The 16,551-nt window shown below is 40.5% G+C and overlaps 1 protein-coding gene across 2 annotated transcripts in view; it reads left to right on the top strand.

Annotated features, from left to right (window-relative positions):
* The window catches only part of GAREM1 (GRB2 associated regulator of MAPK1 subtype 1), a 193,774-nt gene that overhangs the window by 142,866 nt on the left and 34,357 nt on the right, over positions 1-16,551 (top strand). For both annotated transcript variants that reach the window (XM_039254434.1, XM_039254433.1), the window contains exon 3: positions 13,561-13,691. In XM_039254434.1, coding sequence (XP_039110365.1) covers positions 13,561-13,691 — 131 coding nt within the window. The remainder of the gene's footprint in view (positions 1-13,560; positions 13,692-16,551) is intronic.

Below are 16,551 nucleotides of genomic sequence, written 5' to 3'. Positions count from 1 at the left end.
ATAACTAAAGAGTGTAGTCAATTTTATACCTGAGATAAGATGTTTTTAGAGAGTAGGTGGTGAGTGAATTGATTTGGATAAATAAGAAGCCAAAACTAGGGAATAGAGGAGAGGCATTTCATATTAGGAGTTCAATATGAGAAGAGGCATAGTTCTATGGGTACATCTAGTTGGGTTTTAGCATGTTGAGAGGGAAGCGAGGGCCAGGTCTTGGAGGGCCTGTGTATTCATTAAGAAGTGAAACTTAGAGTAGATAGAGAAGCACCAAAGTCCAAGGATGGAGGGGCACACATCCCCTTCCATTCTCTGCTGCCTCCAACCCAGAGGGTGACCTGTAGGGTTAAATCACCAGACTTGCCTGCTTTTTAATTTCCAGATAAGTTCAGCCAGTAGACAGATAGCCCCAGCAGGAGATGGGCAGGAAGAGAGTGAGGTCAAGGTCTTTAATTCTCTGGCTTCTTCCCTTGAAGAATCACCAGGAAACAGCTGCGTCTCCCCTTCTCAAGGTGACCTTTCTTACATCACTTTCTCCTTCCAGTAACTAGTCGCTTCCCTTGTCCCTACATGTCTGTGGTGGTACTTCTCTGACACTATTCCCGGGTTATCACTGAGCTTCCCCTGCAGCCCCGCCACACCCTTAGTAGTTGTCCTAGTAAATATATCCTCTGCAAATGATCCTCACTTAAAATATGATTTGATTTTAATTTTAAGCAGTAGTGTAAGGAATGGTTTCCTAGAATGGAAGTCAGGGAGCAAAGCAATCAACTAGAAAATTGGCAAAAGTGAGAGATGATGCAGTTGGGAACTTACGGTACTAGTGAAATACAAAGGAACTGATTGATACCCGAAGGGGAATGGCATTGAATCGACAGCAGTTAGATGTGAGAGACTAGGACAGGGAGGAGTCCAGGATGACCACCCGGGATTCTCACTTGGGTGCCTGCTTGGTTCAAGAAGTAAAAAGATGAGGGGCACCTGGGTGGCTCAGTCAGTTAAGCATCTGACTTCGGCTCAGGTCATGATCTTGTGGCTCGTGAGTTCGATCCCCGTGTTGGGCTCTGTGCTGACAGCTCAGAGCCTAGAGCCTGCTTTGGATTCTGTGTCTCCCTCTGTCTCTCTGTCCTTCCCCCACTTGCACTCTGACTGACTCTGTCTCTCTGTCTCTCTCTCTGTCTCTCTCTCTCTCTCTGTCAAGAATAAACATTTCTAAAAATTTTAAGAAGTAAAAAAAAAAATGAGTTCAGTTTTGCATATGTCAATTTTGAGATCTTTGCAGTAGAGCCGTTGAAGATCCGCACCAGGCATGATGTAGCATGATGTGGAATTCAGACTAGGTCTGGCTGGAGGGAAGGTTGGTGTGTTGTCAGCCTTTAGGGGGTCCTTGGAGCCAGGATGACAGAGAGCTCCCCCCAGGAGAGCTGAGAGGGAGAGAAGAAGTAGAATAAGGGAGTAAGTTGGTCATGCACAGAACGTAGAATGGCACTAAAAGGATCCATAGTTTTGCACAGACTGAGAAAAAAAGCATGAACAAAAGCAGAGAGGAAGAGAATGATACTGATCTCACAGGTGGTGGGAGAAATGCTTGCAGAGGCAGAGTGGAGCAAGATTATGGAGGGACTTGAAAACTGAGGCAGAGGAGCCTGATTGAGGCTAGAAATTGAAGAGCTATTACACATTTATATATTCTACAAGTGTGCATTGAACACTTAGGTTTTGAGTGAGATGAAATCCATTCAGGTTGTTTTAAGATGAGCAAAGGGATACCACAAGGGCAGAAATGAAAATGACCTTAACACCTGAAGCTTTTTTTTTTTAATTATTTTTTAGAGTTTTTATTTATTTTTGAGACAGAGAGAGACAGAGCATGAACAGGGGAAGGGCAGAGAGAGAGGGAGACACAGAATCTGAAACAGGCTCCAGGCTCTGAGCTGCCAGCACAGAACCCAATGTGGGGCTTGAACCGACGAATCGCGAGATCATGACCTGAGCCGAAGTTGGACACTTAACTGACTGAGCCACCCAGGCGCCCCATACCTGAAGCTTTAATACCAGTACAAAGTGATGAGGATTGAAGCCAGAAGAGCAGCAGTGAGTGCTGAGGGCACAGTGATTGCAAGGGACAAAAGAGCAAGACTTAGAGGGAAATGATAATAGGAGAAGAAATAAAAACGACTCTGAGATTTCCACATTAACTGGTCAGCAGGCAGGTTCAAATCTAAGACCTTTATAAGTTCCATCATGTTTACAATAATGGTGCCCCAGAAAAGTTCTGATTATTCTGAAGGAGCAACTGGCCAGTTAGGTACAATGAAAAATGCGATTTTTCCTGTTTTCAAAACAATAAGGAAACCATTTGTCTCGTGTGAAATAGGATGATTTCAGTTTTGAATCCAGGTCTAGTTAAGTTCAAGGATGGAGTTTCAAAATTGAAACTAATGGTCTGACTGCTTTGTGTTGTATAATCTTAGGTAGAGATATACCTACAGATAATTTATGGTGAAACTCATTATTTTTGGCTAATGATTTTTGTTGTTGTTCTTTGGCTCTAATCCCTATTCTCTGTGGTTTTATGTTTTGAGCCTTTGGGTTGATATTTGTTTTTTACCTTCCTTTTCCCCTTAATTCTGTTTCTACTCCCACCTCCCCAAAACATCATAATTTTAGGAACTAACTAGGAGCCATGTAGGAATTGGATTTTAGAATAGGAAATGCTGTATTGTCATATGTCAAGTTTGTATTTTTGTTTTTTTAATTACGCTCAAGATTAATGGAAATTTCAAAAACTGGTAATATGAGAGAGAGCAGAAAATTCACAGAAAATAAAATATAAATCAATTATCATAAAAATGAGATCCACCTTTAATAAGAAAAAATGGAATTAAAATGCCAGTAAGGTACTGTTTTTCATCTACCAAATTGGCAGTGATGAAAAATTTGGCAATAAAAGGCTTAGGAACTGTATAAGGAACCACATTATTGGTAGAAGTATAACTAAGCACAATCTCTGTGAAGGTTAGTTCTGCAGTATCTATCAAAAATAAAAATGCACTTACCTTTTGGCACAGCAATTTGACATTTAGGCATTTTCTCACCAGTGTACTTGCATTAAGCATGCATTATGCCTTTGGTACAAGGATATTAACTTCAGCATCACTGGCTGCAAAAGATTGAAATAAATCTGAATATCCATCAGTAGGGGACTGGTTCAATTAGTTATGGCATTTGCTCATGGTAGAATATTGAGCAACTCTTAAAATGAGACAGATTTTTATGGAATGATGAAGTAACTGTACAGAATGCTACCATATGTTTTGAAAAGAGTGGCATTGTGTGTACAGATAGATTTTGTCAGATACTGTCTCTGGATGGATGTGCAAGAGAATGATAGCCCGGCTTCTGCAAAGAGATCTGAGGATAAGATTGGGAAGGAGACTTGCTTTTCACCCTGTACCTCTACCATATGGTACTACGTGAATTTTTTGGCAATTACGTGTATTAAGTAATCTATAAAAGTCTTCACCTTACTCAATAAAAGGGAAGCTAAATTATTCTCAAACACCAACAGTTTTGATAAAGAGTTTAAGTAAATGAGTTTTCATACATTGTGAGTGGAAGTAAACATTTACATAGAGTTTTTAAAGGGCATTATATTGGTTGGTACAGTTTAAAATAATAAATTGCATAGTTTTTACCTGGCAGTCCAACTTTTTACATTTTAATCCTATGGAAACTCTAGCCTGCCTGCATATGTACACATAAAAATACAAGAGAGTTTGTACAGTTAAATCTTGAGCAAAAGTGCAGATTCTTGCCAGGTTTATTTGGTTCCTGAAAAATGGCAACTGGTTGATTATTTCTATCACTTGAGAATTGTTCATTCCTTCATATTTGGAAATATCCCATTGGTCTTAAAGTTCAGATATTTGAACCATTTAGATTGTGTTTCATTAGCACAACTGACCTGTTGAAAGCAGTTAATGTTGCTGGTCTGTCTCTGAAAGAGGAAAGAGAAGAAAAGTGAGAAGAATGTATTCATTCACTCATTCATCCACTGTTTAATAAGCACCTACTATATACCATGTGTGGTTTGGTGCTGGTGGTACCACACTGAATCACATAGACATGGTCATGGCATTTCAACATTCCAGGCTTCCTTTTTCATTGCCATTTCTGCTCATTTTATCTATCCTAAGGTTACTTTGGTGTCCTGATGCCATTTTTGTCGCTTTTGCTTACTTTTCCATTTTATCACTTTGCACCAGTTTATGCAACTTTTTTCTGCTCCCAGAATGAGGGAAATGCCAGTAGACTGTTGTTCTCTTGCCTTACGGTACCACAGATGGGTACCAGAGAAGCCTCCGCTCTCTTTCCATTTCTTTTTATTTACACACATAAAGTTGTCCACTGTGCCGAAGAGGTGGCGAACAGTAAAACCTTAGCTCTAAAAGAAGATTTACCACAGGGTGTGCTCATTATCAGCAGTGATGGAGACCAGAGAAGCACGAAGCATAGGGAGCCCCATCTTCACCAATGGCATGGAACTTCTTTCCCACTGATCATCTACCTTAACTTCCCAGTCAGTAACAAACATGACAGACTTGACTTTGACCACCTCTGACTTTGCCTGTTAATTTCTATACATCTCAGCATTATTGCTTTCTCTTCTTAGTTTGCTTCCATTGTCGTTTCTGACAACTAACTGACCTTTTCCCTACAGGTAAAGGAGAATGTGTTGTAGTATAGCTTCTATAGCATTCTACAGGTGCCTGAAACTTAGATGCCTCCGGGCAGACCTCAGGCCTCTTAGCTGTGCTTCACATCTCATCCATTTTGAGGTCAATCACAGTAATCCTCTTCAAAGACACACCCACAGAAATGGATATTTTCTGGATGACAGTTCTTCTCAACATATTAATTATGCACTATAGTTTTAGAAGCGTATCGTGAAGGCGGTACAGTTAGTACTTATCTTTGCTTTTTGAATATTATCGTAAATTTGCTTAAGCTGTAATTGACGTGCATGTCATTGGTGTTGAATTTGCTCCTGCAAGTTTCAGGGTTCTGAGACAGAACACTTCTCACAATGGAGACGTTTTGAAATCGCCAAAGCTGTTGAAAAACAATGCAGTATTCCTTCCTCTCCAAGACCCACGTTTGACAGTAACATCTCAGAACAGATGTTTTGGCAGTCTTCGAATGTTTTTTATTTGGTGGCACAAAGACTCTGTTATTCATGAAATGGTCTGTTAAAAAATTAGTTCCTTCGTGTGGGGGTTGTGGGAATATGTGCTACGTGAATCGATTTCACATTTTGACAGGGCCTGGCTTGTTCACTCTTTAGACTGTCTCCAGGCTTTGACTGTGACAGGCCACAGCAGTCACAGGGAATATAGTAACACAAGAGCTCAGCATCTTTCCCAGAGTACTTAAAACTGACTCATCTGCAAGCGTCATATTCTTTTGTAAAAGAATAGAAGCTAAGTAAAACTCTGTAGAAAATTGGTCTTATAAAATAGAATGAGATAATGTAGCCGCTCATGTTTGCTGGTCCTTTGGATTATTCTATTACAGTCCACTTCTGAAGCTCACACTTATTCGTGTTCAATTCCTATTGAAAGGAAGAGCTGCTACTCTGAGATAAACATGGGTCAGCTCAGGGTGCGCACCTGACAAGGCACCATACAAGAGATCTCAGTGTAACTATTTATGAATGTTGGGATATGAGGACTGGTCATTGTCATTTTTTAAAAAAAAATTTAACATTTATTAATTTTTTGAGAAACAGAGACACAGAGTATGAATGGGGGAGTGGAGAGAAAGAGGGAGACACGGAATTAGAAACAGGCTCCAGGATCTGGGCTGTCAGTCAGCACAGAGCCCTACGCGGGGCTTGAACTCAGGAAATGTGAGATCATGACATGAGCCGAGGCTGGATGCTTAACTGAGTGAGCCACCCAGGTGCCCCAACATCTGGTCATATTTAGCTGCTATTTTATTTTTATTTTTTCTTTTATCTGTGTATGTTAATTGGTCTCAGAACAGTTTCTTGTAAGTGCCCCCATGTATGTGCGTGTGATTCTGAGGTCTTTCTGTTCAACAGAGGTGACAAACAGAAGTGAGACTAGAAATTGAGAATTTACTCAGCTTGATATTGACACAATAGCCATACCAATTATGATTATTCATTTGGTCCATAAGCCACAATATGTCTGTGGCTGCTAAATAGTATAAGATCACAAGCACAATGGAAGAATAACTAAAGAATTGCTTGAATGACAAGCCCTTAAATTGGGAGAGAAGAAAATGGTGTTAAAGGGATAGAGGTAGTTATGTCAGGAATCCCAGGCGCTGTTATATGAACCAGAATATCAGCAATCATGACAAACAGGGCAAGGAAAACCAAGTGTAAGAGTTCTAAGGCTCAGGGCATCTGGGTGGTTCAGTCAGTTGTGCATCTGACTCTTGATTTCAGCTCAGGTCGTGATCTCACAGTTTGTGGGTTCAAGCCTCACATTAGGGCTCTGTGCTGACAGTGCAGAGCCTGCTTGGGATTCTCTGTCTCCCCTTCTCTCTGCCCTTACCACACGTGCACACACTCCCTCTCTTAAAATATAAATAAATAAACTCTTTTTTTTAAGTTCTAATGCTCTCATTTCATGAGTGGAAACATCCTCTCTTGTCAGGAATTACATTTTTTTCCCTTTGAGTACTCTGTCACCTGATAGAGGACTTGAACAGTATCTGCAATGACAGTTTTGTTTTAAGAGAGGGGGGTGGAGAGGCAGAGGGAAAGGGGAAGAGAGAGAATCTCTCAGCACGGAGCCCATCACAGGCTTGATCTCACAACCCTGAAATCCTGACCTGAGCTGAAATCAAGAGTCAGATGCTTACCTGACTGCCCCACCCAGGCGCCCCTGCAATCACAGTTTTAAAGGAAGGCAGAGATGTTCTGGACCCGCACCTTCGAATACAGACACTACGAGCCACATGGGACTGCTGAGTGCTTGCAGTGTGGCTGCTGTGACCTGGGGTGTGCCGCAGCATAAAACATACACAGGATTTTAAAGACTTAATGCAAATAATAATAATAAATAATAATGGTAAAGACAGTGCAAAAGAATGTTAAACATCTCATTAATGATTCTTATATTTAGATGCATTGGTATGTAATTAAAATTAATTTCACCTCGTTTTACTTTTTTTACGTGGCTACTAGGAAATGCATAATTGCCTATGCGTCTCATGCTCTGTTTCTGTCAGGCAGCACTATTCTAAATGTGTCGTCTGATGCAGAAGTGGGAGGAGCAGTGACAGTCCTTGTCCTATGAAAGCATTTCTGAAGGGACAGAATGGAATTCAGTGGAAGCCTGTGTGCTTTCAGATAATCTCTGAGCTCAGAGATTGAACATCAGCAGATCACTGTTTGTTGGACTGTTTGGTATACACACAGCCTCCCCTCCCCCATCCTAGGAAAATTTTTCTAAAATATTGATCACAAATTTAAAATAAATTATTTCATACCCATAGAAAGATGAGATCATTAGTAGGTTTTCATAAACTATACCTGGTTTAATGGTAGATAGTTTGGATTTTGTTTAGGTTACAAATCTACAATGCCTTATTCTTCTAATGCATTATTACAGAACTTGGAAATGTTGGCAGAAATTGGGGTCTATGTTAGATGGTTATGGACATTCTAAATGGACCTATAAATTTGGATTCTCCCTGAAAACTACTTTTGTGCCCCAGTATATCACATTCCAATGCTGAAAGATTGTCTGTCCCATCCCAGAAGATAATTTAAAGTGCTTACTAATCTCTACTTTGGTTGGATTGGTCCCTGAAAAGTATTACTTGAGGTTCTGTACACTACTCAGATATTTTTTTTTATTTTTATTTATTTCTAGGGGGGTGAGAGAGAGAGAGAGAGAGACAGCGTGAATAGGGGAGGGTCAGAGAGAGAGGGAGACACAGACTCCGAAACAGGCTCCAGGCTCTGAGCTGGCAGTCAGCACAGAGCCCGACACGGGGCTCGAACCCACGAACCGCGAGATCATGACCTAAGTCGGACGCTTAACTGACTAAGCCACCCTGGCGCCCCTACTCAGATATTTTTTAAGTAGACTGATAACATGTCATTCTTTCTCTGATGAGTGAAAACATTCAGCTAATGTTCAGAAGTAGGCAAGTCTTGTTTATAGTCATGCAGAGTTCACCTTTTATGTAGGACTTTGAAAACCTGCAGTTACTAATGTGTTACTTCATTGTTTGCTGGTCCTGGGACTAATCTTCTGTCTTTTGTTCAGTGAACATTTATTAAGCACCTAATGCATGCAGGGGGTTGTGCTTTCCTGAGTTTAGACATGTTGAATTTGGTTCTATTAGACTTCCAAGTATAAATATCCAAGAGACCCTTAAATACGTGTCTTTAGAAGTTAAAAGAAATTTGGACTACAACGAATATGTTTATTATATATTTATACAGCCTTTTTCACAAGAAAAATACAAATACTTCACTTATCTCCAAATGCAGATTACAGACAAAAGATGCTTTTTAATGCATACTAAATTATCTCACTTAAAGAATACTCACTTTAAGTGTATTCTTAAATATAAATTGGTTTAGGTATTTTGGAAAGCCAGATAGCCAGGTATTTTAAACACAAAGAATTGTGTGATACCCTTTGATTTAATAATCCTGCTCTGGAAAATGTATTCCACAAAAGTAAGGCAAAAGGAGAAAACATCTCTGTGCATCTTGAGAACAAGAAAGGGACCCAAGGGCTGCTAATTGGTTATTTATGCTAAGTACTTAAAATCATCTCTGTTAACCTTCACTGCAGCCGTCCGAAGTGCCCCCACTTTATGGGTGAGAAAACAAGGCTCAGACGGATTAGTAATTTGTCAGTACTCTAAAACTCGTAAGTGGCAGAATTTGTACTTAAGTCAGTCCTAGTCTAACTCAGACTAAGAACATGAAAATAGTTAAATCCAAAAAAAAAAAGAAAATAGTTAAATCCATTTTGAAATGCTGTGCAAACATCATTAATGTAGTTGTGTCAGGGATTTTAAGAATATATAGGAAAGAACAGAGATTAAACTGGAGATACTTCAAAATAAGAATTTGTACAAGGAGGGGCGCCTGGGTGGCTCAGTCGGTTAAGCGTCTGACTCTTGATTTAGGCTCAGGTCATGATCTCATAATCACGAAATCAAGCCCCACATCAGGCTCTATGCTGAGTGTGGAGCCTGCTGAAGATTCTCTCTCTCTTAAAAAAAATTGTTACAAATACTAATTAGAATAGAGACAAAGGAAAAGGTTGCTTTATTGTGGTGGCACAATTTGTTTAAACAAGTGGTATTGATATTGCTGTAATTTTTAAAATTCTGTTGGTTTTTTTGTGAATGTAATCTAACATATATATATATAATATATAACCTAACATACTTTAGTGTATAATCTAGTATTTTTCAACTGTATTTTTGAATATTTTATTCCTATCCCTACATATTTCTTTTTTAAAAAAAGATTTTAATGTTTATTTATTCTTGAGAGAGAGAGAGACAGAGCATGAGTGGGGGAGGGGCAGAGCGAGAGAAGGAGGCACAGAATCCGAAGCAGGCCTCAGGCTGCGAGCCATCAGCACAGAGCCCGGTGCAGGGCTGGAACTCACAAACCGCAAGATCATGACCTGAGCTGAAGTCAGACACTTAACCGACTGCATCACCCAGGCGCCCCTACCCCTAAATATTTCTAAAAGGTGTATGAGCTCTTACATCGTAATTAAGTGCTTTCTCTACATTGTCATCATCACCCACCCCTTAACTCCTGAAAAGTCTCCGTCATAGGTCCCTCACCAGCAAAATCCCTATGTCCTTACAGTTTTCTCTGAAATTACTTGTATCTTGTTAAACCCTAATCTGGCTGTACCCTGAAAACACCACTTCCCTGAAGCCCTCTCATGTGGCAGCTCTGTTTTTTGCCCCAGAGTTGAGAGGAGTGTTTTCTGTGTTCTTCGGTGATCTCTTGACCATTCTAATTCCTCCTCCCTAGAAACTCTCAGCTTTAATCTCTCGTCCTCAGACTGTCTCACCCACTACCCCATCCGTGTTACAGTGCTATACCATGCCTAGGATCCCTCCCTCATTTCTCCGTAATTTTCGCTCCTGGCTCACTGCCATTCTCTCCAGCATCACCTCTCTCTTCATTCTTGGGATTTCAATGCATACGTATACCATCCTGCTAATACCCCTGGCCTCTTGGTTTCTCTAGCTTCTCACCACCTCAACCTGTGCCTCCCATGGTCGCCCCCTAGACTGGGTCGTCACCAACAACTGCCTGCTTCCATTATCTTCCCATGCCTTCCACTCTGACTGCTCCTCTGCCTGGCTCTTGAGCTCACTCCCTCCAGGATTTAGAAATCGACTCCATCAGAACCCACTGTCCATTGATTCCACTACTTTTTACCCTCGTTCCTCCCTCCCAAGATGTTGGATCTAGCTCAAGTTCCACAGACAGATATTACGTTCGCTCCCTTGCGTACATCTTGGCTCCTCGGTGCCTCTTTCGTGTCTCATACTCACTTGGCAGTTTTACAGCCCTGGCTGAGTCCAAGTCTCTGCCCACTTTGGGGCTGGCCCCTGTGCGTTGCACACTGTCTGGAGAAAAACATACAACTGTACTGTTTGATTTCACTTCTAATTCATGACTCTGAACCTCGAGTGGGAACTTAGGCTGTCCAACAGTCGTGGTGTATCATTCACTCTCAGTGGACTTTTCTATGGTCCTCCCCTCTTTCCTTAGCCCTCCCATGCCTCCTCTCTCAATCTTATTCTCACCTGATGCCTTCCTTCTGACTTTTGCTGGAAATATGGAAGCAATAAAAAGGAACTTCTACCCACTGAGCTCTCACAGGTGGGCTCCTGCTGTGGCCTAGCCCCTCCACTCCTGTACCCAGGGACATGGTCCGGCAATTTCTTCCTCATCGGCTTGTCCCTCCATTGGTCATTCCCATCAGCATCCATCATACTAAGGAAAATAAAAACATTCCCTCGATCCCATTCCACGTGCCCCCTTTTAACTGCCACTCCACGTCTTCTCTCCTTCATAGCAAAACTCCCCAAACAGCACCTGCCATCCATTCCTGTTATTCCCACTCCTCCCTTCTCTTAAATCCACCTGTCAGGCTTTAGCTCAACCATTCCACTACTCCTGTCAAAGTACCCCGTTAAATACAAGTTGCTAAAGCTGACCATTGCCAGCCGTCATTTCAGAGTCCTATGAGCAGCATGTGACATCGCTCTCACTCTTGAAGTGCTCGAATCATGGCTTTTAGAATGTACTCCTTCTGGACCTGCCTCTTACTCCCCCGGCCAGCCCTTCTTAGTCTTCTGGGTCTCAAACTTTAGACCTCTTCTCTGTCTATGCTTAAGCCTGTGCTCATTATCATTAAAGTGCTATGGCTCTAAAGCTCAGTGTGCTAATGACCCCTGGTCATCTCCAGCCCGACCTCTCTCTGAGTGCCACACTTACACGATCATCAATGAACTTCTGGGATATCTCTGTTTATATGTCTAATAGACATCCCAGACTGAACTCCTGATCCTGCCCCTCCCCCTCCAAACCAGCTTCCTTCAGCTGCTCAGGCCACATTCATAATGCTTTCCCACCGTTCCCAACCCCCTGGCATCTCACACCTGGATTATTACAGGAGCCTTCTAACTGCTGTCTCAGCCTCTACCCTTTGCACTTCTACAGTGTGTTCGCAAAACAGCAACCAGAGTGGCCCTTCCAGAGCATCGGATAGATCACCTCTTCATGCACACCCCCTGGCGGCTCTCCATCCCACTCACATAAAGAGCTGCAAGTCTTCAAAGCTGTACACAGTCTGGCCACCTCTTCTTTCTCTGACTCTCTCATCCCTCTCACCTTTTACTCACTCCAGTCCAGCCACGCTGGCAGCATGCCAAGCGGGCAGCCACCTATCCATCTTTAGGCCTTCGTGTAGGCTATGGTTAAAATTCTGAGAACACACCTTCTCAGCCATACCTGCGCTGGTCACCTTGCACTCTCTGTCCCCCTCACCCGGCCCTATCCTGACCTATTACATACCCTCGTCAATTTTTAAAAATTTTTTGTGTGTGTGTTTTTTATTTTTTGAGAGTCAGAGAGAGACAGCGCAAGCAGGGGAGGGTCAGAGAGAGAGGGAGACACAGAATCTGAAGACAGGCTCCAGGCCCTGAGCTAGCTGTCAGCATAGAGCCCGATGTGGGGCTCGAACCCACCAACTGCGAGATCATGACCTGTTCTGAAGTTGGGCGCCCAACCGACTGAGCCACCCAGACATCCTACATACCCTCGTTATTTATTGGGTTTATCATTGTCTCCTGCTACAATGTAAGATTTAGGAGGACAGAGATTTTCACCTGGTCTCCTTATTGACTTCTCTCCAGCATCTAGAGTAATGCCTCCACCATAGATGCTAAAAAAAAGACAAAAGTCTTGAGAGTCTGAATGAAAGTTTCCCAGTTTCTGCCTGGTGTCCTGTAGACACAAGCTGAGAGATCCGCCTCATTATAGCTTTTAAATTCCTTTTCAAGTTTCTCAAGTGTTATATTGTAAACAGCATTCAGAAAATGACTGCTAAGAACACTTGTGTCGTTGGCTTGATTACATATGGTCTTTTATTCTAAACTGAAAACAACTCCTAGAATGAAACAGAAGTATCGTAAATATTGAAAGTATATATACAGTAATAGAGCCTTGACATTTTTAGGAATACGTTCAAAGTTCTTCACAAATCCCCCAAATTATGGATACCACGATGGTATATTCTACTCTCATGAACTTCATACAGAACAGTAAAAAAGGAAGAAGGAAGCCACATGTTGCTCCAGATGCCAGCTGGCTCCTCTCCAGGCTTAGTCGTTGGAAGGAGACTCACCCCCTGACCCAGCCTGGCTCTGCTCAGGCTTCACACTTGTGCTGCAGGAACACCATGAATTATAGCGGCTCAGGCGCCCACATAGTGCTGAAACCAAGGATATCAGTTCTGTGAGAGCCAAAGGTCCACTATGTTTGTCCCACTTGGAAACCTTTTAAATACCAATTTAAAAAAAAAAATTAGTTCCCCTGGGTCCATCGGCCTTCCTTTTAGAATATGGCCTGTGTGGGTGTTAATTATAACTAAATGACAAGGTGTGGTTACTGTTAAAAACAAAATAAGCAATCATTTGTAACAGAGTAAGTTTTCTCTTTGAGATCAAATTACCAATAAGCATCCATTCAGTTTGATTTTGGTCATCTGGTAATAAACTCTGAATGTGAGCAAAAAATGCAAAAGAAAAAACCATATGTGTCTGTATTCATTTTTAAGCTGATTTTTCAACATATATTCCAGTTCAAGAAAACCTTCTGCCATGGTAACTGTTTCCCCCAACGATAATGATCAGAAGCCTTTGACAAAGAAGAGTGGGAGTAAGGGAGGGGGATACTGTGGCCACGGTGACAGCTGTCCAGCGTAAACATCTCACATCTCTTCCGTTTATCGTGTATTTTAGGGCAATTCAAGCTGCTGGAACAAGACCGAGATATAAAGGAGCCAGTGCAATATTTCAACAGTGTGGAGGAGGTGGCTAAAGCATTTCCTGAACGCGTGTACGTCATGGAGGAAATAACATTCAACGTGAAGGTAGTTCTAGAAGAACCAAATATTTATCCTCCCTGAAATAAGTTAACTTTCAGGTCATTATGTATACAGTGAGGTCCCCCCTGTGACTCATAGGAGAATTCCGTCTAATAAATTAGTGTCAGTGGCCAAAACCGGTCTTTTTAAGAACGGCATGTGTTGTAATTGACCTAACTCTCCAACAGGTTATTATGTTAACATTATCTTTTGCTAGAACAACTGTCAAGGCAGATCAAAAGATTTTTTTTTTTTTAATTTGGACTTTATTCTCTAATATGTAACAGTTGTTTGGCCAGCTCTTGTGTGAGGCTGGATGCTCCACTTGTGGGAGCAAGCAAAAGGCAAATGACAACGCTGATACTGAGTACTTACTTAAAGAAAGAGAGAAACTTCCAGAGCATGCACTGACATCAGCTTATATTCATTCCATTCTTTGTAGTCTATCTATATGAGTACACAGAGGGAATATCGATACCTAGAATATTACCCAGTATGTATTTGTGGTGTTCGGTCATCAGAGAAAGACCAAATATGTTTACTGTGCTGTGTTTGTTTTGCATCCTTAAAGGGACAGCTCTGTCCCCTGGTGCATAATGAGCGAGCTCCTTTGATTAGACTTACTGTTGAAGAGGGACTAACCAGAGAATCATTGCCACCAAGGCCCAACCTTACTGCCTGTAAATCCATTGTATTTTCTTCAAACACACACACAAGTTTGCTATAACATTCTATTTGCTACAACATTCTAGAAAGTGTTCACATTGAAAGCATTAACCTCATGTCAGCAGGAAGTCCAACTAAGTCATGTTCTGTAAACATTTCAGTATTTGGGGGCAAGATGCCCGTTTGTTAGAAATCCACTCTATGTGAAAAACAGACTGCAGGGTATCTTAGTCCAGGAATGCAGCAGTGACTCTGTGGGTGAGTCATTCCACCCACACTCCTCAGGCAAGAGGGGAAATGCCTAAACCAGCCTCCTTATTGGAGCAGTTCTTCTGCCCATTGGATCGGCTAAACCAAGTCATTCTTCTAATTCTAAAATAGAGCTGCTAGTCTACTTTCTTTGGCTTTAGTATTAAAATTGGTAAATTTTGTGTTCTTTTAAATTCGTTACGAGCTAAATCATGCTTGTATTCAAAAATATTTATAACTTTTAAGTCTTTGAGTAACTCAGTCTATGAATCTTCAAACCAAGTTGAACTTACATGGAAGATTTATGAGAACATGTTCATTTTTAAACATACCAAGACTCATTGGTCAGGAGTTCATCAAATCCAATTTGATTCTTGTCTCAATAAGATTTAAGTCTTTCCTTAACACTTACATTTAAAATTACCTAAATGGGAAAAAAAATATTTAGAAAGGAAAGTTAGTACTTTTAAGCTCTTTTCTGAAAGCAGTGCATTTGCTGATAATCATGAGAAATCAAGCATAAAAATTTGTTTTGATTTTTTTTAGGATTTTTTCAAGTATTAAAATTTAACATTCAGTCTTTTGTGGCATATTGTTCTTGTAAAAGATTTTTTTAAATGCCTCTAGCAGCTGTTTTTTATGTGTGAATTTGTATGAAATCAGCAATGATTGAAAGAATAATACTGAAATCAATACAGTATGATGGTTTTTTTTCTACAGAATACCATGATTGACTCTGTTTATTCAAACATATGTAATAGAGATGCCATTTAAAAATTCAGCACAGCAGTGTGAATCTATTTAACGCAACTGACCTGTACACTTAAAAATGGTTAAGATGATAAATTTTATGTTGTGTATATTTTATCACAGTTTTTCTAGTAAAGCCCCCAGAAAAAGGTTATGGGCACAGACAAATGGGTAAGTCTATGGAATTCAAACTCACAGCATCCACAGAGCTGCCTGGACTTGGGCTGAGTTCCTGTGCTCTGCATACATGAATATTTAATACCTCTAGTCTATTACTTATAAAGTTTTAAGATGCTATCATATCCATCCACCATTAATCATTAAGACATCATTCAATTATATTCAAAGAAGAATTGATCAAGGAACCTCAGGAAATTTGCACAAAGAAATACACAGAAGTCTGTGTGTGCTAAGTGAATAAACACCCAAGTAAGTAAATAAACCAAGGAGATTTGTGGAAAAGAGGTCTGGATACTACTTGGACCCCCAAAAATAAAGTGTTGGAAGTCATGGTCTTTAAGAACTGATCATAATGTGTATATGCCTGTGTACAGTACTTAATGTGAGAGCTAAGTGGGGGTAAGGAAATGGTGTGCCTGGTTACTACTTTGCCGAGAGAGGGAGAAAAATAATAAAAAAGAGTACAAGAGGGATGCCTGGCTGGCTCAGTCAGTAGAGTATGCAATTCTTGATCACAGGGTCATGAGTTCAAAGCCCATGTTGGGTATAGAGATTACTTTAAAAAATAGCAGCAGTACAATGTACTCATAAATACATCGTTATAAATAGTATGAAATATATAATGTTAAATATTATATAAATATAGATGTTATCCAGAAAGCAATTTTTTAAGTGATAATTCAGACCTCCTTGCAAATCTTCACCCTCTACTCTCCACTTCATATCCAGCATACATTACACCAAGAAAATAAACAGCTCAAGAAGTGACTTACAGTTAAGAATTGGTGGCTAACTGGCATCTTGAGAGTCAAAAGACACAATTATTATTTTAAATAAAGAAATAGAAATGTTTGTATATATAGTCATACATACTTATAATAACATATAAATGAAACATAATAAGAATATGGAGTAGAATAGAGGTAAAAAAAGTAATAACTGTAGTGTTATTACTTTCGAGATTGTAGCAGAATTTTAACAAAAATTGAATGGACATGATTAGTACTCTGCACAAATTTAT

The sequence above is a fragment of the Hyaena hyaena genome, unplaced genomic scaffold (genome assembly GCF_003009895.1).
Source record: "Hyaena hyaena isolate Hyena2069 unplaced genomic scaffold, ASM300989v1 scaffold_490, whole genome shotgun sequence".
NCBI classification, from domain to species: domain Eukaryota; kingdom Metazoa; phylum Chordata; class Mammalia; order Carnivora; family Hyaenidae; genus Hyaena; species Hyaena hyaena.
Note: the sequence above shows the minus strand (reverse complement) of the source record. Positions and strands in the feature narration are given on the sequence as shown.